Raw genomic sequence first — 23,769 nt, 5'->3', positions numbered from 1 at the left:
TACCCTCTACTTGACATGATCAGAGCTATCAGTGTTTCACCTCATGATTTCTTTATCTAAATTTTTGTTTAACATAATCTTTTCCTGCCCCTAAGGGACAAAGTTATTCTCTTACATTTTCTCCTATTAACTTGACAGTTTTACCCTTCAGATCTCAGTCACTACTGAACTAAATGTAGGTCATTTGTATGGTTATTATTACACAGAAATGCAATTTTTTCTCTCCATTATAGGAAACCACATTGCCCCAAACTGTTTACTAAATAATTAGCCTGTTCCTCATTCCTTCCATTGGTCTATTTCTCAGTTCTTGTTAACAAGGCTTTCTTTTTATTTTAAAACAATCATTGTGAATTTTTAATATGTTTGAATAGCTGATAGAGTAAGCCCCCCACTCTTTTTATTTTCCATAGCTAACTCAGCTGTTCATGGACCTTTATTCTTCCATATGCACTTTAGGGAGAAATTTTCAAGTTCCTCAAAGAATCTATTTAAAATCTTGATTCATATATGCCAAATTTATACATTAATTTGTGGGTGACATTTTAAATATCATATCAACCCATCCAACAGTATGGAATATTTATCTTACAATTTATTTAAATTATCTTCTATATATATATCCTCTACTAGAGTTTCATAATCTCCCCATAGTTTCTTAGTAAGTTATATTTCTAGATATTTTATAGTGTGTGTTTTTTCCTATTGTGAATTTATCTATTTTTAAAATTATTTTCTATTGATTATTATTGGTGTAGAGAAATCCTTCTGATTTTGATAAGTTTATCCTGTATGGAAAGCTGTTTTTTATTATACACTAGTTTGGTGATCAGGTAGACAATCAAATTATCTGTTGATAGAACAATTTTATTTCTTCTTCCCATTTTTTTAAATTTATTTATTTTTCCCTTTTTATAGAAGTTATTGGGGTGACACTGGTTAACAAAATTATACAGGTTTCTGGTGCACAATTCCATAACACATTATCTGTATATTGTATTGTACGTTCACCACCCAAGTTAGTCTCCTTTCATTACCATTTAGCCCACCCTCTCGTCTCCCAATTTCAAAACTACTATTCCGTTTTATTTTCTTACTAGAGGCCCGGTGCACAAAAATTTGTGCACTCGGGAGGGAAGGGGGGGGGTCCCTCAGCCTGGCCTGTGCCCTCTCGCAGTCTGGGACCCCTCCGGAGATAACGCCCTGCTGGCTTAGGCCTGCTCCTGGGTGGCAGAGGGCAGGCCCAATCCCTAGGTGCAGCCCCTGGTTGGACTCAGAGCAGGGCCGATTGGGGTGTTGAGGCACCGCCCCCTGTCATGCACAGAGCAGGGCGGATCGGGAGGTTGCGATGCCAACCTCAGTCACGCTCAGAGTAGGGCCGACTGGGGGGTTGGGGCACCGCCCCGTCACACTCAAGGCAGGGTCGATGGGGAGGTTGCGGCGCCACCCCCTGTCACGCACAGAGCAGGGCCAATCTGGGGGTTGGGGTGCTGCCCCCTGTCACACACAGAGCAGGGCCCATCAGGGGGGTTGGGGCTCCTTACTCTGTCACGCACAGAGCAGGGTCGATCAGGGGGTTGGGGAGCTCCCCCCTGTCACGCACAGAGCAGGGCCCATCAGGGGGTTGGGGAACTCCCCCCTGTCACGCACAGAGCAGGGCCGATAGGGGAGCTGGGGCGCCACCCCCTGTCACAGAGCAGGGACGATAGGGGAGCTGGGGCGCCACCCCCTGTCACAGAGCAGGGCGGATCAGGGGGTTGGGACACCGCCACTGTCACACTCAGGGCAGGGCCGATGGGGAGGTTATGGCTCTACCCTATCACACACAGAGCAGGGCCTGTGTGTGTGTGTGTGGGGGGGGGGGGGGCGCCGCCCTCTAACACCCACAGAGCAGGGTCCATCAGGGGGTTGGGGCGCCGCACCCTGTCACACACAGAGCCGCAGGGTGATCAGAGGTTGGGGAGCTCCCCCGTATCAGGCACAGAGCAGTGCTGATCAGGAGGTTGGGGCGCCTTCCCCTGGAACAGACAGAGCAGGGCGGATAGGGAGGTTGTGGCCCCACCCCCTGTCACACACAGAGCTGCAGGGCGATCAGGGGGTTTGGGCACTGCCCCCTATCACACTGATCCCGGTGCCGGGAGGCCTCTCAGCTCCGCTGATCCCGGTGCTGGGAGGCATATTACCCTTTTACTATATAGGGTAGAGGCCTGGTGCATGGGTGGGGCTGGCTGGTTTGCCCTGAAGGGTGTCCTGGATCAGGGTGGGGGTCCCCACTGAGGTGCCTGGCCAGCCTGGGTGAGGGGATGATGGTTGTTTGCAGCTGGTCATACACCCTTCAGGGTGGGGGTCCCCACTGGGGTGCCTGGCCAGTCTGGGTGAGGGGCTGAGGGCTGTTTTCAGGCTGGCGGGTGACCGAAGCTCCCAACCGCTCCTTTTTTTCTTTTTTTTTTCTTTTTTAATTCTGGGCCAGCTCGAGCTCTGAGGCTCCAGCTCTTTAGGCCTCTGCTGCTGAAAGTAGGTATCTGGTTTGTTTCAGTTCGAAACAATGTATAACTCCAGCTCTGACTCCATCTCTGAGATCCCAGCTCGCTGAAAGTTGGTTTCTGGGTTTTTTTTTAGCTTCTGTATTTGTTAAAATGTTTCAAACTGCAGGCTCAGAGGCCTGCAAGGCAGGCGGGGAACGTTAGTTTCCTCCATCACTGAAGCAAGCAAGCCTCATGTTAGTTTCAAGCTGCCTGGCTGCCGGCTGCCATCTTGGCTGACAGTTAATTTGCATATCGCCCAGATTAGCCAATAGGAAGGGTAGCGGTCATACGCCAATTACCATGTTTCTCTTTTATTAGATAGGACTAGAGGCCCGGTGCACAAAAATTTGTGCACTGGAGGGGGGCGGTCCCTCAGCCCAGCTTGCCCCCTATCACATACTGGGAGCCCTCAGGGGATGTCCTACTTCCTGCTCCCTGCTCCCCTTGGGGAGTGGGCCTAAGCCACAGTCTGGCCTCCCTTTGTGGGAGGCAATCAGACTGATCAGGGGAAGGCACCAGCCCCATCACCCCGCTGTTGAAGCCACTGCCAGTCACCGCAGCCACCAAGGTGTTTTCATCAACACGGACTCCAGTCCCTTCACCATGAAACAATGACAACTTTCTTTAGGCATTTTCAAGATGTGTCTTTCATAGGATCTGACATTTCTTTCTTTCTTTTTTTTTTATCCTCACCTTAGGATATGTTTCCATTGATTTTTAGAGAATGTGGAAGAGAAAGGGAAAGACAGAGAGAAACATCAAAGTGAGACTTTGATTGGTTGCCTCCTGCATGAGCCCTAGTTCACACCAATTGCCGGCTTGGCCCATGCCCAGGCCTAATGCCTCTGGGCAGGGGACCTCCACCTCCCTCAATCATCGGCTCAGCCACTGCTGCCCATGATCACTGGCTCTACCCCTGCTCCCCGGCATCACCAGCTCCCTCCCTGTTCCCCGCAATCGCTGGCTCCGCCCCTATACAGGCCTAATGCCTCTGGCCAAGGCGTTAGGCCTGGGCAGGGGACCCCCAGCTCCCACCATTGCCGGCTCCGCCCCTGCTACCCCCGATTGCTGGAACCGCCCCTGCCCAGACCTAACGCCTTTGGTCAGGGCATTATGCCTCGGCAGGGGACCCCCAGCTCTCCTCGATCTTCCGCTCTGCCCCTGCCCAGGCCTAATGCCTGTGGCCAGGCATTAGGCCTGGGCAGGGGATCCCCAGCTCCCCGCGACTGCCAGCTCCGCCCCTGCCCAGACCTAACACCTCTAGCCAAGGCATTAGGCCTGGGCAGGGGACACCCAGCTCCCCGCCATTGCCGGCTCCGCCCCTGCCCAGGCCTAATGCCTCTGGCCAAGGCGTTAGACCTGGGCAGGGGACCCCCAGCTCCCTACAATCGCTGACTCCGCCCCTGCTCATGATCGCTGGCTCCACCCCTGCCGCCCACGATCGCTGACTCTGCCCCTGCTCCCTGCGATGGCTGGTTCTGCCCCTGCCCAGGCCTAATGTGAACTGTCCTGCTTCCCGCGATCACTGGCCGGGGGGCGGGCAAAGGCAGCCCCCAGGGCCGCCTTTGCCCTGCCACCCGGCTCTTGGCTGCCGCCTTGGTTTCCGATCACTGTCAGCGGCAGAGGGCTTCTTCTGTCCTTCCCCTTTCGCCTCCCAGCATTGCGCGTACATATCCAAATTAACCGCCATCTTTGTTGGCAGTTAATTTGCATATCGCCCTGATTAGCCAATGGGAAGTGTGGCTAAGGTATGGTCAATTACCATGTTTGTATTTTATTTGTATAGATAATACTGAAAGAATTATGTTAAACTAGAGATAACTGTGATAAACCTAAATGTTTCTGTCTCTTCACTCCATCATTTCCTGAGAGGAGTGTGGTAAAATTTCTAACAATTGTTGATTTGTTTGTTTCTCTCAGCAGTTATTTACCTTTTGTTTGATACATTTTATACTGCATTGTTAGGAACATATCTATCCATGTTGACTATATGTTATATGTTATACTTTCTTAATTATAATTCCTCTTATGAGTAGGTATGTTCCTTCTGCTACTTGTGCCTTTTGGATAGCTACTTCAACTTTCTTTTGTTTTGCCTAGTGTATCTTTCCCATCCTTTTATTTTAAATCTCTCTGTCTCCTTCAGTTTTATGTATATCTTTGCAAACAACACATTGGGAGGGTTTTCGTAATTCAATCTGCTGTATTCCTTTTGATGAAATTAACCCATTTATATTATTTTAATTACCATTACATTGGGAGTGTTTCTTCATCTTATTCATACTTAGTTTTACACATACAATAATTTTTTCTTCTTTTGTGCTTTCAGTTGAATAAAACTTTCCTCTACTGTTTAAAAGTTATATGTATGTTCTACTTTGTTTTGGGGTGATTGCCCTTAAGTTCCAAACTCATATTTTATATCTTAATGTTTATATCAATAGGTATATAGATATTAGTATCTCTATTCCACTAACAACACACATATTCCCGTCTATCCCCACTACTTGGTACTGTCAAAAATTTCAGTTCTGGGTTATCATTGATTTTTTGTCTTTAGTTCTAGCATTTTGTTTGAAACAATAATAATGAACTTTCCCAAGTTACTACTTCTACACAACAAACAACCGCAAAACTCAGTGGCATAAAACCACCACCACTTTGTTATGTTCACAGATCCAGTGGGTCAGGAATTAGGACATGGTACAGCAGGATGGCTCATCTCTGACCCACAACATCTAAGACAGTGATGGCGAACCTTTTGAGCTCGTCGTGTCAGCATTTTGAAAAACCCTAACTTAACTCTGGTGCCTTGTCACATATAGAAATTTTTTGATATCTGCAACCATAGTAAAACAAAGATGTATATTTTTTATATTTATTTTATATATTTAAATGCCATTTAACAAAGAAAAATCAACCAAAAAAATGAGTTCGCGTGTCACATCTGACACGCGTGTCATAGGTTCGCCATCACTGATCTAAGACTTGAAAGTCTGAGGGTGACTCAGAAAGATGGGGGCTGAAATCAATTGGAGACTTCCTCATTCACATGCCTGGCCCCTTGATTAGATAACCTGATAGTTGGATTCAGCTGGAGCTGCCTACCAGAGTACCTACAATGCAGCCTTTCCTTGTGGCTGGGGCTTCCCACAGGATAGCAGCTGAGTTCTGAGAGGGAGATCCCAAGAGGAAGTGTCTATCTGGAGAGCAGTAATTCCAAGAAAACCAGGAGGAATCTGCAAGCTACAGAAGTCACATGACTCTTTATTTATTCAAGTAGTTCCAAAGCCACTCAGATTCAAGGGCAAGGGATGCAAGCCTCACCACTAAGGAGGAGGACTGTCAAAGATTTGGGGGCTTTGTTTTAAAACTCTCAAATCTGTTGCAGCATTTCCTGAATGTGTCTCTTCTTACTTGAATATTAATTCCAAAAGGGTTTTCAGTGTGCATCTTTGTGTAGGAAACCTTCTGACATCTTATATGATGAGAATTTGTATTCTGCCTCACAATTTGGTTACGTATACATTCTATGTGGATTCAATGTCCTTTACCTTTAACACTTTAAAAACATTACTCAGTTGTCCCCTTGAAGTCAGATTTGTCAAAATAAGCCCTAGGTGCAATGTAATTCTTATTCATTTTTAAGGGATCTGCTCTTTGTCACTGGAACCTTTTAGAAATGTTTTGTCTTTGATATTATGCCACATGAATGAGTCTAATAGTGGGTTTCTCTTTCCCATATCTAACAGTCTTCAAGCACTTTCAGTCTGAGGGCTTTCACTAGTTTTTTAATTTTGAGAAGTTTATCTTAATTATTTCTTAAAACATTTCCTTCTCCCTTTTTAATTCTTTCCTCTAGGATTCCTATTTATATGGAGAGAAGCCTTTCTGCACCTAACCTTCATAACCTTGGTTTTTAATCTGTGTGTTCTCTCTATATATCATTTAATGCTGCATTCTCAGAGTTTCTCAGTGTCATTTTCCAAACTCATTAATTTGCTCATCATGTATACCTTTGACTATCATGCATTTATTTTTACTACATTTACTGTATTTATTTTTACTACATTTTTCATACCTAATATTTCTATACCTGGTTCTGTTTTTATATTTTCTTGTTCTTGTATTATATTGCTAACATCTTTCTTATCACCTTAAATATACTTATTATGCTTATTCTTAGATAATCTTTTCCAATAATTCTCCATCACATGGTATATGTTATTAATTTAGTTGTCTTTCCTTGAAAGTAATTGTACTCTTCAGGCGACTAATTTGGCTATAAACTAATATTCTTCTGGGGTACCAGCCACTCTGTCTGGTAATATATATGGTCACCAGGCTCTAACTGTATCTAACCTGGTTAATTTAAGAACAAAAGAGGATGAATCTCAGAGCAAAGAGCACCAGGGATCTCAGAACTACTATTGTGTACTCCAATTTGCTGGGCCTTCTACAGGCAACGCCTCTGGTCAATATTTCATGCCAGGAGCCGGTCCATGCTTGCTGTTTCAAGGGACCTGGCATATATGGCATACTGTTCTTAATATGTTTGCTCACCTTCTTGGCACTATGTGTTTTAACCAAGGTCTCTGAGAAAGGTTGTTTCCCCAGGTAGGGATTTTCCCCTGAAGTTAGGGAGGGAATAAAACCTCTTAACTAAGTACCAGGCGGGTAATTAATCACTTTAACTACGAACAATCATGCTTAAGCTACATAATCTTTACTCCCTGGAATGGAGATAAGAAACGCCCTAACCTTTGGAATAGAGATTGATAGGATTGGAATCAACTGGTATAAATACAGATGTAAGAACTCAGAACTTAGAATACAGAGCTTAGAACACAGAACTAAGAACACAGAACCTACTCAGAACCTAGAGACAGAAGAACTTCGCTGGAGAGAACATGGCAAAAGATCCTGGACTGAACCTGACTACAGAAATTGGCAAGAGAACCTAACTAGAACCTGGTGACTGAACCTGGCTGCAGAACCTGGACAGAACCTGGAGAACCTAGCAAGAGAATATGGCTACAGAACCTGGCTGGAGATCCTAACCAGAACTTCGCTGGAGATCCTGAACAGAACTTGGCTGGAGATCCTGGCTAGGCCGCTGATGAACTGAATGCTGCCTCTATGTCATTCCTTCTTCGCCGACTCCGTCCACACCTTTGGGGACCCCTGGACCCGCTGGGGTTGGACCCCAGCATCTTCACATTTAAACTCTAAGGGAAAAACAGCACTGGGCACAGAGAGTCTTCCAGGAGTTTAGAGTGAATGGGGAGAAGAGGAAAAAAAGTGATCCCGTAAGGGTAGTTAGGCCAGGCCAGTTCACGTTAATGCCATAGTTAGGCCAGGCCAGTTCACGTTAATGCCATAAGAGCCCCAGCAGGCCTTTGAAATGACCATGCAGGGCTGGGTGACTACTGGTCATTTCTGTGGTGAAGGGGCAGGAAAAGAAAGTCTCAGGCAACACTAGTGACAAATAAGAATAGAACTTAGGGAAAATGGCGACTGGCAGGAAGGTAGGGAGGGAGAGAGTGTGACAGCGCAAGTCAGTGATAGAGGAGTGTGTGGACGTGTGTGGTGTGTGTGTATGAGCTAGGGACAGTTAGATTCTGCAGGTCTTCTAAGGGGCTGCTAAACCGGGCAGTCTTAGGCAGCGGAGTCCCGCTCCCTTCGCGGACACTCCTGGGCGGCCAGCACAGGCAAGGCGACCACGCCATCTTGGGAAACAGAGTTGCTTGAGACTAGGATCCTGGCCTCAGCACCACCCAGTCTGATCTCAGACGCATACCAGGACCCTGCAGCCACTGGAGACAGAGAACTGTGACCACAGCTAAAGACCTGCGGAAAGGAAAGGTTCAGAAATCCCCACGGCAGATCCGTGAGTGACAGAGCCCATCCCCCCTTCCCGCAGGCTTATGGGCAGCACCAGAGTAACTAACTGATAGACCCACCCCTTTCCGGGGCCTCAGAGCTCCAGGAACTTTAGCCTGGAAGTGCTCGAGCACCTTGGAACTGATCCCGCACAGGGCCGGGTTCAGGAGTCCTGGGCTGGGAGCAATCGCGCGAATCCCAGGAACTGATCCTACGCGCACTGCCTGCTTCTGAGCCCAGGACTGGGAGCAATCTTGCGAAAACTGGGAATTTGTCCCGCGTAGCACAGGCCCAGGGACCCCGATTCTCTGGGCAGGAGGCAGCATCAAGCACCAGTGACTTGACTGTGTTTCTTATCACCTGCACTTGAGATCCTGATTCCCTGTGCATTCATACTAAGAGCCAGTGACTCCAATTCCTGGTGCAAGGGCACACAGGGACCCTGATTCTCAAGGCAAGGTCCCACAAAGCAACAGAGACTCTGATACTGGATTCTTAGGGAACTCTGACTCCTGGTGCACGCTAGGGGGCTCTGGTTTTCAACATGCTTCAGGGGGTCTCTGTTCCAGCACGGTGCAGGCAGGGTCCCTGATTCTAAGGGCACATACGAGGCCACATTGAGCACTGACAACACTGACTCTGAGCAAGCCTGGTTCCCACCAACCCAAAACAACCACACATCTTAGTGTCACAGCTCTTCAGTGACACTAGGGTGGTGGGAGGCTCCCACTGCACACAGCCCAGGCCCACGCAACTCGACCTTTGAACCATCGGGAGATAATCAGAATGAAGAGATGAAACAACACCGAGAGGAAAGACAATGAGGAGTCGCCAAGAAAGGAAATTAATGAAGTTGAAGCATGCAACATGACAGAAAAAGAATTCAGAATAATGGTTGTACAATTCATTCACCAGATGGATGAGAAAATCAACAACCTATGCAAGAATCAGGAAGAAATGAAAAGTGATATAGCTACAATCAAAAACACCATGGAAAGTTTCAACAGCAGACTAGAAGAAGCAGAGGACTGAATTAGTGAGTTAGATGATAAAGCAGAGAAACAAGCTCAATCTGAACAGCAACTGGAGAAAAAAATTAAAAAGCAGGAGGAGAGCCTAAGGGAGCTTCGGGACAACATGAAACGAAGTAACATATGCATAATAGGGCTGCAAGAAGGACAAGAAGAGCAGCAAGGATTAGAAAATCTATTTGAAGAAATAATGTCAGAAAACTTCCCAGATATGGGGAAGAAAAAAGTTACACAAGTACAGAGAGTCCCAGGCAAGATGAACCCCAAAAGACCCACACCAAGACACGTCATAATAACGATGGCAAATGTACAAGACAAAGACAGAATCTTAAAGGCTGCAAGAGAGAAACAGAGAGTTACCTACAAAGGATCCCCCATCAGATTATCAAATGATTTCTCAGCAGAAACACATCAGGCCAGAAAAGAATGGACAGAAATTTACAAAGTGATGCAAAGCAAAGGACTGAATCCAAGAATACTCTATCCAGGAAGGCTATCATTCAAAATTGAAGGGGAAATAAGAAGCTTCACAGACAAAAAAAAAGGCTAAGGGAGTTTATCACCACCAAGCCAGCAATGCAAGAAATGCTAAAGGGACTGGTGTAAAAAGAAGAACTAAAAAGCCCAGAAAGAAAACAGCCACAAAAAAATAGAAATGGCTACAAACAAGTACCTTTCAATAATAACTTTAAACGTAAATGGACTAAATGGTCCAATCAAAAGACATCGAGTGGCTGAATGGATGAAAAAACATGACCCATATATTTGCTGTCTACAAGAGACCAACCTCAGAATAAGGGACTCACACGGACTGAAAGTGAAGGGATGGAAAAATATCTTCCAGGCAAATGGAAATGAAAAAAAAGCTGGGGTAGCAATACTCATATCGGACAAAATAGACCTCAAAGTGAAGGCCATAACAAGAGATAAGGAAGGCCACTTCATAATACTAAAGGGAACAATACAATGAAAATCAATGAAACAAAGAGCTGGTTCTTAGAAAGGATAAACAAGATTGACAAACCTCTAGCCAGGCTCACCAAGAAGCAAAGAGAAAGGACCCAAATCAACAAAATCAGAAATGATAGAGGCAAAATAACAACAGATCCCACAGAAATACAAATGATTGTTAAAAAATACTACGGACAACTCTACTCCAACAAACTAGACAATCTGGAGGAAATGGACATATTCCTAGAAAAATACAACATTCCAAAACTTAATCAGGAAGAATCTAAAAATCTCAATAGGCCAATAACTATGGAAGAAATTGAAGCAGTCATCAAAAAGCTTCCAGCAAACAAAAGCCCAGGACCAGACGGCTTCACAGGGGAGTTTTACCAAACATTCAAGGAAGAACTAAAACCAATCCTCCTCAGACTACTACAAAAAATCCAAGAGGAAGGAACACTTCCAAGCTCACTCTATGAAACCAGCATCACCCTAACACCAAAACCAGGTAAAGGCAGCATAATGAAAGAATTACAGGCCAATATCCCTCATGAACATAGATGCCAAAATCCTCAACAAAATCTTAGCAAATCGGATCCAGCAGTACATTAGAAAGATCATACACCACAAACAAGTAGGATTTATCCCAGGGATGCAAGGATGGTACAATATCCACAAATCAATAAACGTGATACATCACATAAACAAATTGAAAGAAAAAAACCACAGTCATAGCAATTGATGCAGAAAAAGCGTTTGACAAAATCCAACACCCATTTTTGATGAAAACTCTCAGCAAGGTGGGAATTGAAGGATCATACCTCAACATAATAAAAGCGACATATGACAAACCCACAGCCAACATCATACTCAATGGACAAAAACTAACACCATTTCCCCTAAGAACAGGAACAAGACAGGGATGCCCACACTCACCACTCCTATTCGACATAATTCTGGAAGTATTAGTCATTGCAATTAGGCAAGAAGAAGAAATAAAAGGCATCCAAATTGGAAAAGAAGAAGTAAAGCTGTCCTTATTTGCAGATGACATGATATTATACATAAAAAACCCTAAAGACTCCATCAAAAAAACTTAGACTTAATAAATGAATTCGGCAATGTAGCAGAATACAAAATTAACGCCAAGGAATCTATGGCATTTCTATACACCAATAGTGAATTTGCAGAGAGAGAGACTTAAAAAGCAATCCCATTTACCATCGCACCAAAAAAATTAAGCTACCTGGGAATAAACTTAACTAAAGAGGTAAAAGACCTCTACTCAGAAAACTACAGGACGTTGAAAAAAGAGATAGAGGAAGACATAAAGAGATGGAAGAACATACCATGTTCTTGGATTGGTAGAATCAACATCATTAAAATGTCCATACTGCCCAAAGCAATCTATAAATTCAACGCACTTCCCATTAAAATACCAATGGCATATTTCACAGACCTAAACCAACTCTCCAAAAATTCATCTGGAATGAAAAACGACCCCGAATAGCTTCAGCGATCCTGAGAAAGAACAAAGTAGGTGGGATCTCAATACCAGATATCAAGCTGTATTACAAACCCACTGTTCTCAAAACTGCCTGGTACTGGCACAAGAACAGACATATAGATCAATGGAATAGAATAGAGAGCCCAGAAATCAGCCCCAACCAATACACCCAATTAATATTTGACAAAGGAGGCAAGAACATACAATGGAGTCAAGATAGTCTCTTCAATAAATGGTGTTGGGAAAATTGGACAGATACATGCAAGAAAATGAAACTAGACCACCAACTTACACCATACACAAAAATAAACTCAAAATGAATAAAGGACTTAAATATACGACGAGAAACCGTAAAAATACTAGAAGAATCCAAAGGCAACAAAATCTCAGACATATGCCGAAGCAATTTCTTCACCAATACAGATCCTAGGGCATTGGAAACTAAAGAGAAAATAAACAAATGGGACTACATCAAAATAAAGAGTTTCTGCACAGCAAAAGAAACCATCAACAAAACAACAAGAAAGCCCACTACATGGGAGAACATATTTGCCAATGCTATCACTGATAAGGGTTTAACCTCCAACATTTATAGGGAACTCATACAACTCAACAAAAGGAAGATAAACAATCCAATCAAAAGATGGGCAAAGGACCTAAATAGACACCTTTTAAAAGAGGACATTCAGAAAGCCAAAAGACATATGAAAACATGCTCAAAGTCACTAATCATCCGAGAGATGCAAATCAAAACAACAATGAGGTACCATCTCACACCTGTCAGAATGGCTATCATCAACAAATCAACAAACGACAAGTGCTGGAGAGGATGTGGAGAAAAAAGAACACTTGTGCACTGCTGGTGGGAATGCAGACTGGTGTAGCCACTATGGAAGACAGTATGGAGTTTCCTCAAAAAAACTAAAAATGGAACTCCCATTTGACCCTGTGATCCCACTTCTAGGAATATATCCCAAGAAACCAGAAACACCAGTCAGAAAGGATATATGCACCCCTATGTTCATAGCAGCACAATTCACCATAGCTAAGATCTGGAAACAGCCTAAGTGCCCATCTGTAGATGAATGGATTAGAAAACTGTGGTACATCTATACGATGGAATACAATGCTGCTGTAAAAAAGAAGGAACTCTTACCATTTGCAACATCATGGATGGAACTGGAGAGCACTATGCTAAGTGAAACAAGCCAGTCAATGAAGGAAGAATATCACATGATCTCACTCATTTCTGGATAATAAAGACCATTATAAACTTATGAACAAAAATAGATACAGAGGCAGAGCTGCCTCGAACAGACTGTCAACCTACAGCAGAAAGGCCGGGGAGGGAGGGAGGGCAGGAAGGGGTGGGTAAGAGATCAACCGAAGGACTTGTATGCATGCATACAAGCATAACCAATGGACATAAGACACTGGGGGGTAGGGGAGGCCAGGGGATTGTCAAGGGCGGGGAAAAAAAAGGAGACATATGTAATACTCTTTGTAATACTTTAGGCAATAAAAAAAAAAAAAGTTAAAAAAAAGAAAAAAAAAAGAATAGAACTTAGCCTTCTTCCAATCTATGTTGTCACTGCTATCTCTGGCAGTCCTTAGTCCCAGGCTACAGCAACAACCCCCACACATCATACCCCACTCACCCATAAACACACTGAAGTTCAGGAGAGCCTCAGTCTCGCTGCATTTCCCTCTTACTCCTCTCATTTTCAGGAGTTAATTTGAGATGAGGAAGTAAACAACTGGGACTAGTTTGATAGGAACTGGAAACTACTTCCATCAAAGGTGTTACACTTTTGCTCAATTTCAACCACTCCCAATCCAGTTCAGAAATTTGAGGTAATCAAATGAATTAAAGGTTAATACTTAATAGAATATCTTATCATAAAAAAAACTTACCTTGGAGCATCTAGTTTAGAGAGGGTAATGATAAGTACTTCCTAATTCTTTCATGGCTATTCTAAATATCTTTAGCTTCACACTTTTGAAAAATCATTTTATTTATTTTTTCTAACTTTTCATCAACCTTGGACTTACAAAGCACTCTGTGTAAACATTTGGGTGAAATTTTAAAAAATCCCCTATCGTTTTTGCTCACCAAGATTTTTTACCTCTAAGTGTCTTTAAGCACCACAATTCCCCTGTCCTCTATTAAGGATAAAAGACTATGATGGCACTTTCAAAACACACATGTACAACCTTTAGCCTCAAGCAGATCTAAAACTGTGTTAGCAAAGATAAGTTAGCAACGAGAATGCTATTTCAATAGCAGGCAAGAAATGAAAGAGCCTAACCACCTACAACCTTAGATATCCTCCACGAGTGAGGTTGGGGAGGAAGAGAGAGAACTGATGGACTTTGGTTGCTCCCAAAACAAGGATGTCAAAAAAAGCCCGAATTCAACCTTAAGTTTCACTAAGGAATACAATATCGAGAACCAACGAGGTAATGCTTTTGCAGTTATGTGTTACAAATATTTTCAACCAGTCTATCATTTGCATTTTATCTACACTTACAAGATTATTTCTATATAACTTAAAAAGAAATAAAATATGTATGTTGCCCTTTGCTGGTGTTCCTCAGTGATTAGAGTGTTGGCCTGCGCACAAAAGGGTTACAGGTTCAATTCCTGGTCAAGGGCACATTCCTGGGTTGTGGGTTCGCTCACCACCCCTGGTTGAGGTGTGTGCAGGAAGCAAACAGTCGATGTGTCTCTTGCATCGATGTTTCATTCTCTCTCTCTCATTCTCTCTCTCTCATTCTCTCTCTCTCTCTCTCTCTCTCTCTCTCTCTCTCTCTCTCCTTTTGTCTCTCTCTCTCTCCCCCTCTCACTCTCTCCTCCCTACCCCTTTTTCACTCTCTCTGAAAAAGCAATGGGGAAAATATCCTCTCATGAGGATTAACAAAAAAACAAAACAATAACAACAAAAATATGTATTTTGTCAAAATTTGTTAGTTTTTGCTTGACATGCTATTTTCTGTTTTTCCTAAAATAATCTTTCCCATCAAAGGTAATAACACCATCCCACGTTTTTATTCTTCACTTTGCACATTTAGAACGTTGGTGTGAAGTAGAGATCCAACATTATTTTCTTCCACTTGAAAGTATATTGTACACCAATACCTTTTAATAAACAAAACACTTTCCCCCTATGTACTCTATTATCATTTTGATAATATTTGAAAGTTCCATAATTACCTGTAACAGCTGTATTTTATTCTTTTTTAATGTCTATACTTGGCCAGCAACATGCTGTCTTGATTAGGAAAGGTTTATTTTAATTTTTAATATCTCAGCTTTCTCGTTCTCATTCTTCCTCAGTTTTCTATAATATGTCCACTTAAGGGCACTTTCTCTAGGTACAGATAATAAGATGAAACCGGATACAAACTGTAAGATGTATGTGTTATCTCATAACTAAAAAAAGCAGTTAATTCAGTTAATAGGCAGAGTTTCAATTAAATTCAACAGGATATATAAAAATAAAACAGTAGCCCAACTGGTTTGGCTCAGTGGATAGAGTGTTGGCCTGCAGACTGAAAGGTCCTGAGTTTGATTCTGGTCAAGGGTACATGCCTGGGTGGTGAGCTTGATCCTCAACAGGGGGCATGCAAGAGGCAGCCGATCAGTGATTCTCTCTCTCCCTCTCCCTTCCTCTCTGAAGTCAATAAAAAATAAAGAAAGAAAGAAAGAAAGAAAGAAAGAAAGAAAGAAAGAAAGCAGTAGAGGAGAAACCAAGATGGTGGCATAGGTAAATACATGAAATTGCTGCTGCACACAACCACTTCAAAACTAGAACTAGGTGAGAACCAAGATGGCGGCATAGGTTAACACGGGAGTTTGCTGCTTTGAACAACTACTTCAAAAGTGAAACTAAAAGACGGAATGGACATCACCCAGAACCACAGGAACGCTGGCTGAGTGGAAGTCCTACAACTAGGAGGAAAGAGAAACGCATACGGACACTCAGAGGAGGCGCAGTGCTGAAGTCAAATTCTGAGGTGCGGAGTGCGCGGAGCGGGCTGGTGGCGGAGGGCGCGGTTGGCGTTTTCAATCGGGAGGGAGTCGCAGACTCTGAGCTCCAGATACAGGCGAGTCTTTAGGGACCCAGACTCAAACGGGAGAAGCAGGACTGTCTGGCTTCGGTCGGAGCGAGTGCAGCTTTCTCTCCGAGGTTTGCAGCGGTTGCTGGGACTCAGAGAGGCAGAGCCCCTGGGGATAAGACTGAGAGCCGCCATAACTGCTCTCTCCGGCCCACCCTGTTGATCCTGTGTGACCCGCCACGCCCAAGCCCTGCACAGAGGCATTTGCCAGATAGCCTCAGGCAAAGGCTAGATTAGCACCTCCCGTGAGGACAGAAGTTCTCTCACTGTAGACACAGCTGATTCTCACAGCCACTTGGCCTGGAGGTCAAACCCTCCCTGGTATTAGCTACAACAATCAAGGCTTAACTACAAGACTGTGCACAAAGACCACTAGGGGGTGCACCAAGAAAGCGTAACAAAATGCGGAGACAAAGAAACAGGACAAAATTGTCAATGGAAGATATAGAGTTGAGAACCACACTTTTAAGGTCTCTCAAGAACTGTTTAGAAGCCGCCGATAAACTTAATGAGATCTACAAGAAAACTAATGAGACCCTCGATGTTATGATGGGGAACCAACTAGAAATTAAGCATACACGGACTGAAGTAATGAATATTATACAGACTCCCAACAGCAGACCAGAGGAGCGCAAGAATCAAGTCAATGATTTGAAATGCGAGGAAGCAAAAAACACCCAACCGGAGGGGCGGAATGAAAAAAGAATACAAAAATGCGAGGATAGTGTAAGGAGCCTCTGGGACAGCTTCAAGCGTACCAACATCAGAATTATAGGGGTGCCAGAAGATGAGAGAGAGCAAGATATTGAAAACCTATTTGAAGAAATAATGACAGAAAACTTCCCCCACCTGGTGAAAGAAATGGACTTACAGGTCCAAGAAGCGCGGAGAACCCCAAACAAAAGGAATCCAAAGAGGACCACACCAAGACACATCATAATTAAAATGCCAAGAGCAAAAGACAAAGAGAGAATCTTAAAAGCAGCAAGAGAAAGAAACTCAGTTACCTACAAGGGAATACCCATATGACTGTCAGCTGATTTCTCAACAGAAACTTTGCAGGCCAGAAGGGAGTGGCAAGAAATATTCAAAGTGATGAATACCAAGAACCTACAACCAAGATTACTTTATCCAGCAAAGCTATCATTCAGAATTGAAGGTCAGATAAAGAGCTTCACAGATAAGGAAAAGTTAAAGGAGTTCAACACCACCAAACCAGGATTATATGAAATGCTGAAAGGTACCCTTTAAGAAGAGGAAGAGGAAGAAAAAGGTAAAGATACAAATTATGAACAACAAATATGCATCTATCAACAAGTGAATCTAAGAATCAAGTGAATAAATAATCTGATGAACAGAATGAACTGGTGATTATAATAGAATCAGGGACATAGAAAGGGAATGGACTGACTATTCTTGGGGGGAAAAGGGGTGTGGGAGATGCGGGAAGAGACTGGACAAAAATCGTGCACCTATGGATGAGGACAGTGGGTGGGGAGTGAGGGCGGGGGGTGGGGCGGGAACTGGGAGGAGGGGAGTTATGGGGGGAAAAAAGAGGAACAACTGTAATAATCTGAACAATAAAGATTTAATTAAAAAAAAACAAAAAAAACAAACTAGAACTAAAAGACAAAACCGACATCATCCAGAACCACAGGAAGGCTGGCTGAGTGGAAATTCTACAACTAGAAGGAAAGACAAAAGCACACTGAGACTCAGAGGAGGTGCGGAAATAAAGTGCAGAGGTACGGAGGCGCACGCGGAAAGGGCTGGCAACTGAGGATGCGGTTGTCTTTTTCAATCGGGAGGGAGACACAAGCTCCGGACTACTCTGAACTCCAGTTCCTGGTGAGTCTCTGGGGACCCAGACTCATATGGGGAGAAACTGGACTGTCTGGCATCGGGTGGAAGTCAAGGGCGGCTTTCTCTCAGAGGTGCTTGCAGCGATTACCGCGGGACACTGAGACCTGGGGCCTCTTACGGTAGGACTGAGGATCAGCCATAGCTGTTTGCTCCACCTTGTTGATTCTGAGAACCTGCCCCCCCCAAGCTGTGCACAGAAGCTTTCGCATATGAATGGCCTGGCCCTTTGCAATCTAAAATTACCTAACAAACTGCAGCTGGGTCAGAGAGATCCAGAACATCCAAAAGAAGGCCCAAGGCCCCACAGCAGCTTGCATTGCTTCACAGCTGGGCCTCATCCAGGCACCTCCAAATACCCAAAAAAGAAGAGCAATCTGCAGATCTCTCCATAGCTCCTTCTGGGTAGCCTCAGGCAGAGGCTAAATTAGCACCTCCTTAGAGATCCAAGACCAGTGTACCCAGTGGTCAGAGTGGGACCATCCAGATTACAACTCCTCAGATCCATAAGGGACACACTCAAGGGGCAGAATCAGTGAGTACCAAAGCCCCACTGAAGCAAGTCTTGCCCCATAAGGGTGTCTCCAGCATAGAAGTTCTCCCACTGCAGACACAGCTGATTCTCACAGCCAATTGGCCTGGAGGTCAATTCCTCCCAGTGATACCAACAACAATCAAGGCTTAACTACAACAGGACTGTGCACACAGCCCACAAAGGGGTGCAACAAGAGTGTCCACCTCAGGTAATTGGGGAGGCTGAGCCCCTGGGCCCTATAGGACTTCTAGTACAGAAAGCCACTCTATCAATACAGGGAAGCAGCCAAAATGTGGAGACAAAGAAACAGGTCACAAATGACAGAAATGGAGGAAATCAAACTACTGGGTATAGAGTTCAAAACCATGGTTATAAGGTTTTTCAAGAATTTTCTAGAAACCGCCGATAAATGTAGTGAGACCCTCAATAAATCTAGTGAGACCCTTGAGGGTATGAAAAAGGAGCAACTAGAAATTAAGCATACACTGACTGAAATAAAAATAATATACAGAGATCCAATAGCAGAGTAGAGGATCGCAAGAATCAAGTCAAAGATTTGAAATACAAAGAAGCAAAAAGCACCCAACCGGAAAAGCAAAAAGAAAAAAGAATCCAAAAATATGAAGATAGTGTAAGGAGCCTCTGGGGCAACTTCAAGCATACCAACATCTGAATTATGGGGGTGCCAGAAGAAGAGAGAGAGCAAGATATTGACAACCTATTTGAAGAAATAATGACAGAAACTTCCCCCACCTGGTGAAAGAAATAGACTTACAAGTCCAGGAAGCGCAGAGAACCCCAAACAAAAGGAATCCAAAGAGGACCACACCAAGACACATCATAATTAAAATGCCAAGAGCAAAAGACAAAGATAGAATCTTAAAAGCAGCTAGAGAAAAAAAGTCAGTTACCTACAAGGGCTTACCCATAAGATGTCAGCTGATTTCTCAATAGAAACAATGCAGGCCAGAAGGGAGTGGCAAGAAATATTCAAAGTGATGAATAGCAAGAACCTACAACCAAGATTACTTTACCCAGCAAAGCTATCATTCAGAATTGAAGGTCAGATAAAGAGCTTCATAGATAAGAAAAAGCTAAAGGAGTTCATTACCACCAAACCAGTATTATATGAAATGCTGAAGGTATTCTTTCAGAAGAGGACGAAGAAGAAGAAAGTAAAGATAAAAATTATGAACAAATACATATCTATCAACAAGTGAATCTAAAAATCCAGGGAATAAATAATCTGATGAACAGAATAAACTGGTGAATATAATAGAATCAGGGGCATATAAAGGGAGTGGACTGACAATTCTCGGGAGGAAAGGCATGTCGGGGGTACAGGAAGAGACTGGACAAAAATCGTACACCTATGGATGAGGACAGTTGGGGGGGGGGGGGTAAGGGCAGAGGGTGGTGTGGGAACCGGGTGGAGGGGGGCTATGGGGGGGAAAAAGTGGAACAACTGTAATAATCTGAACAATAAAGATTTATTTAGAAAAAAAACAGTAGAAATAATCGCATGGACAAATGCAATTAATGTATAGGGCAGACACCATGTCTCTCATTTGAGGCCAATAACAAGGTATTTTACATTGGAGGAAACTGAGGCATGGGTAGAAAAATGGAAGACAGTGTTAGGCCAAGAATCTCATTATTGGAAAAAACAAAAAGAGTAAACATCTACTAATGGAGGTAACAAAGACCAAATAAGATAGAGTTCACTAATATTTTATATGTCCAACCCAACCACATGAAGTAAAGAAATAAACTAGCCATTTTACAGCTGGTTATAGCCAACCTTTCATCTAGTTAAGAGTAATGGTGAGCTCACTGAGGTAATAGTTATGTAAACTCCAAGGCCTGCTCTTTCGATTTTCAGAGATATTGAATCCACCCACAAATAGCAACAGAGAATATAAACATGCTATTGCCTTGTCCAGCACAGAACCCCAAAAAGTCTGCTCTCTAATTCTTACCAAAAACATATTTGAGACCTCTGGTAACAAACAGAGTAGAAATGTGCCTACACTAAAACCCTCAGATGTATCAAAAGAAACACTTCTATATAAAATATGAAACAACTCCAAAACATAGATCAGGAAGTGGTCTATCAAATACAATACAATTTGGGACAAGTTGAAGATGAATATCATGAACCAATATATACTTCTACATATCCAAGTGCTGTTGGATTTCCCTGAAAGAAATGTAGAAGGTCTTAAAGATTTTTATTTAGAACAAAGACAAATGAGGGTGCAGACAAATCATAGGAGAGATAGCAAGCATTCTTCTGAGGCTACATTTCCATATGAGACAAGGAAAATGGGATAAAGAAGAGATTATGCGTACATGCCAGGTTCAATTTATCTGACTTCTAAATCAGAGAACCTACAAAGGGAGATAATGTGATGCTCAACGTTGGTTGAGCAGAAAGAAAGAAATCATCAAACAGATGACCATGTTACTGAGAGCCACATGCACTGTCTGTCCTAGGTGATCTATTCATCTGAAAGGAGGGAATACCAGTGCTTAGGAAAGTAGTTTTTTTATGAAAAAGCATTGTGAGACAAGAAAAGTAAACTAATCTATCCAGATAGCCACACTACTACCATGCATAATAACTTCAAGCTCTCACCATATTCTAGTCACTATTCTTGAAGTTTTACAAACACTAAGTCTTTCAATCCTCAAAAGAGCCTCAATGAGGTAAGTACTCTTATTATCTCCATTTTACAGATGAGGAAAATGAGGCTCACAGAAGTTGAGTAAATTTCCTATAGTTATACAACCAGGGTATATAACACCCAGAATTTGAACTCAAGCAGTCTGGTTTAAAGTTCAGACTTTTAACTATTTTGTTGTGCTGCCCTTCCCACATTAATGTTAAAAAATTGGCAAACCCATAAGGTACAAAGGCTTTTTATTTATACAGGAAATAATGACATACCTTGTACTGTAAGCTCTGCTTGAGCTTCAATTGTTTCATTTCCATTATCAGCTACACAAAAATAAGTCCCAGCATCGTCCTTAGTCATATCACTGATCTCCAGGCTACCACCTGCCAGCAATACCAATCTTTCAGAGCTGCATAAAAAAATTTGATACATTTTAAAACTAGGAATATGAGAAATTCTTCACATAAAACAGAGAAAACATTTAAGCAGTATTATTATTTATATGGCTTTAGATATAACCTTTTTTCTACCAAGGTTCATCTGGATATTTATAACATCATTCAAGGGCCATACAAAATTATCAACTTAAAAACTAGCGGCTAAATTTGGTCAAACATTCAATTAACTCACCTCTAATGTCTTGGCAGGGCCAGAGCAAATGATTTTGTGGGTCTTATACGGCCTAGAGGCCAGACGTTCCCCATCCCTGCTTTAGATGGACAGAGACTACATAAAATTATCAGAATTTAATTTAGTACAATTTGCTTTCCTCATTTTTTTCATGCATAAATATCACGAATGCAAATCAGGATGTGATAATAAATTATCTCTGACACTTCTAATTATTCCCAAAGGGATACCACTTTTGTGACCGATTCCACTACCCACAGTATATCCTTGCCTCCCTACTCTGCCCAGCTTTGGTTTTTATTATTTTGCAAATTATGTAATTTTTGTTGTTGTTAATCCTCACCTGATGATATTTTCCCATTAATTCTGAGAGAGAGTGGAAGGGAGGGGGTAGACAGAGAGAGAGAAACATCAATATGAGAGATACACATCGATTGGTTGCCTCCAACCCAAGCCCCAACCAGGGTGGGGATTGAGCCTACAACTGAGGTATGTGCCCTTGACAGGAAGGGTTGAATCCGCAACCCTTTAGTTAGTGGGCCAACCTCGATCCACTGAGCCAAAGTGGCTAGAGCACAAATTATGTAATTTTGAAGTCTGGAATCAACCTGAGAGTTACTCCACCCCAGCTATGGCCATTGAGATAACTAATAGAGAAGGCAAAATGTCAGGTCAGAAACAGTAAGTCAGGGGGTCTCAGTGCCTACTGAAAGTTTCCTATGGTGGCTTTGATAGGACAGGAAGGAAAGAGGAAGAGAAGGGAAAGGAAGGGAAGGGAGAGAGAAGGGCAGCTGCCAGAGAGCAGCTTCCTGGGTGTGGTGCCTGGGCATGAATCAGCCACCATTATGCCATTATTCACAAGAATGCTGATCATTACCAACCCAACTCTACCATGTGATTTAAGTCTATTTAAAGAGAATGAAGAGAAAGTAAAACAATCCTATAACATCAAGAAAGAAATCACAAATCAATATTATCAAATTTTAATAAAGTGAACTAGTTTAGTTCATTTGAAGACTTTGGAGGTTACAATTTTATTTTTATTTTGAGGTTTTACATCTACACTGGTTTTCACAGACAAATTTTTCTCTCAAATATTAATATAGTTACATTTTTTTGTCTGTATCTATGCTCAGACATGTTCTGATCATTTGGCTTTTCATATAGAATTCCTGATGGGAAAAAGAAGTCAGAGGGAATGACTATTCAGTCTGTGCCACATTTATAATTCTCATCCTAAGTGAAGTGTGATTCTGGCTTAAATTTCAGTACCCTGTGAGTTTGGGTATTTGGTCTTCCTGAATCTGATAAACAAGATTAAGTTTCTGGACAAAGAAAGAGGAAAACCAAAATCAGGTTTCATAACTTCTCTAAGAAATACCCAGCAAGGTCATTATTAAACCTTATTAAGGTGCCTTCCTATTAGAAATATCTTAATTATGCCCTCAAATCCCAACTTTATGTAATGGGGCAAAGAAGTAAGACAATTTAAAATGAAATAGAGCAAGAATTACTGGGGCAAAATAGGTGAGAAAAAATTAAAAACATTGTACTTCATCCTTGGACAAAATCACTACTAAGCTTCGAAAACAGAAATAACGTACACAAATGGGAAATCAGCAATACATACATATAACACTCAGCTGAGAGGAACATAATCTGAAACCCTAAGTTGGTATGCTTCCTTTGAAATCAAGACAGTATTGATCTCTAATAATTACCCTAAAAATATTCCTAATACTTGTTATCCCTCACATTTGCCATAACTGAGTGCCAGTACAGCAGAAGTCAATCTTTCTTAATGGAGTTGATTTTACTCCCCTTGAAAGAAGTCTGAGAGGAAGAACATCTTTAACTTGTTCACAAAACTGTATGATGGCTAAGAGTAAAATGGCAATCAAGCCTTTACAACTCCAATTTTCAAAAATGCAGCAAAAGAAAAAAATATGTGAAAAGTATGCTTTGTCAGTGGACCCAATTTGAGTGTGGCTGAACATAAGGGGTGGGGATGGGGAGGGAAGGAAGGAGGGGCAGAGAGAGAGAGAGAGAG

The 23,769-nt window shown here is 42.6% G+C and overlaps 1 protein-coding gene across 13 annotated transcripts in view; it reads right to left on the bottom strand.

The window, feature by feature from the left end:
• Positions 1-23,769, bottom strand: part of NEO1 (neogenin 1) — a 258,499-nt gene that overhangs the window by 137,683 nt on the left and 97,047 nt on the right. For all 13 annotated transcript variants that reach the window (XR_004973933.1, XM_036348445.1, XM_036348476.1 and 10 more), the window contains one exon: positions 21,362-21,498. Coding sequence is in view for 12 of the 13 variants with exons in the window: in XM_036348445.1 (XP_036204338.1) it covers positions 21,362-21,498 (137 nt within the window). In the remaining variant the exon portion in view is untranslated. The remainder of the gene's footprint in view (positions 1-21,361; positions 21,499-23,769) is intronic.

This window comes from Myotis myotis, unplaced genomic scaffold (genome assembly GCF_014108235.1).
Source record: "Myotis myotis isolate mMyoMyo1 unplaced genomic scaffold, mMyoMyo1.p scaffold_m19_p_1, whole genome shotgun sequence".
Classification (NCBI taxonomy): domain Eukaryota; kingdom Metazoa; phylum Chordata; class Mammalia; order Chiroptera; family Vespertilionidae; genus Myotis; species Myotis myotis.
Note: the sequence above shows the minus strand (reverse complement) of the source record. Positions and strands in the feature narration are given on the sequence as shown.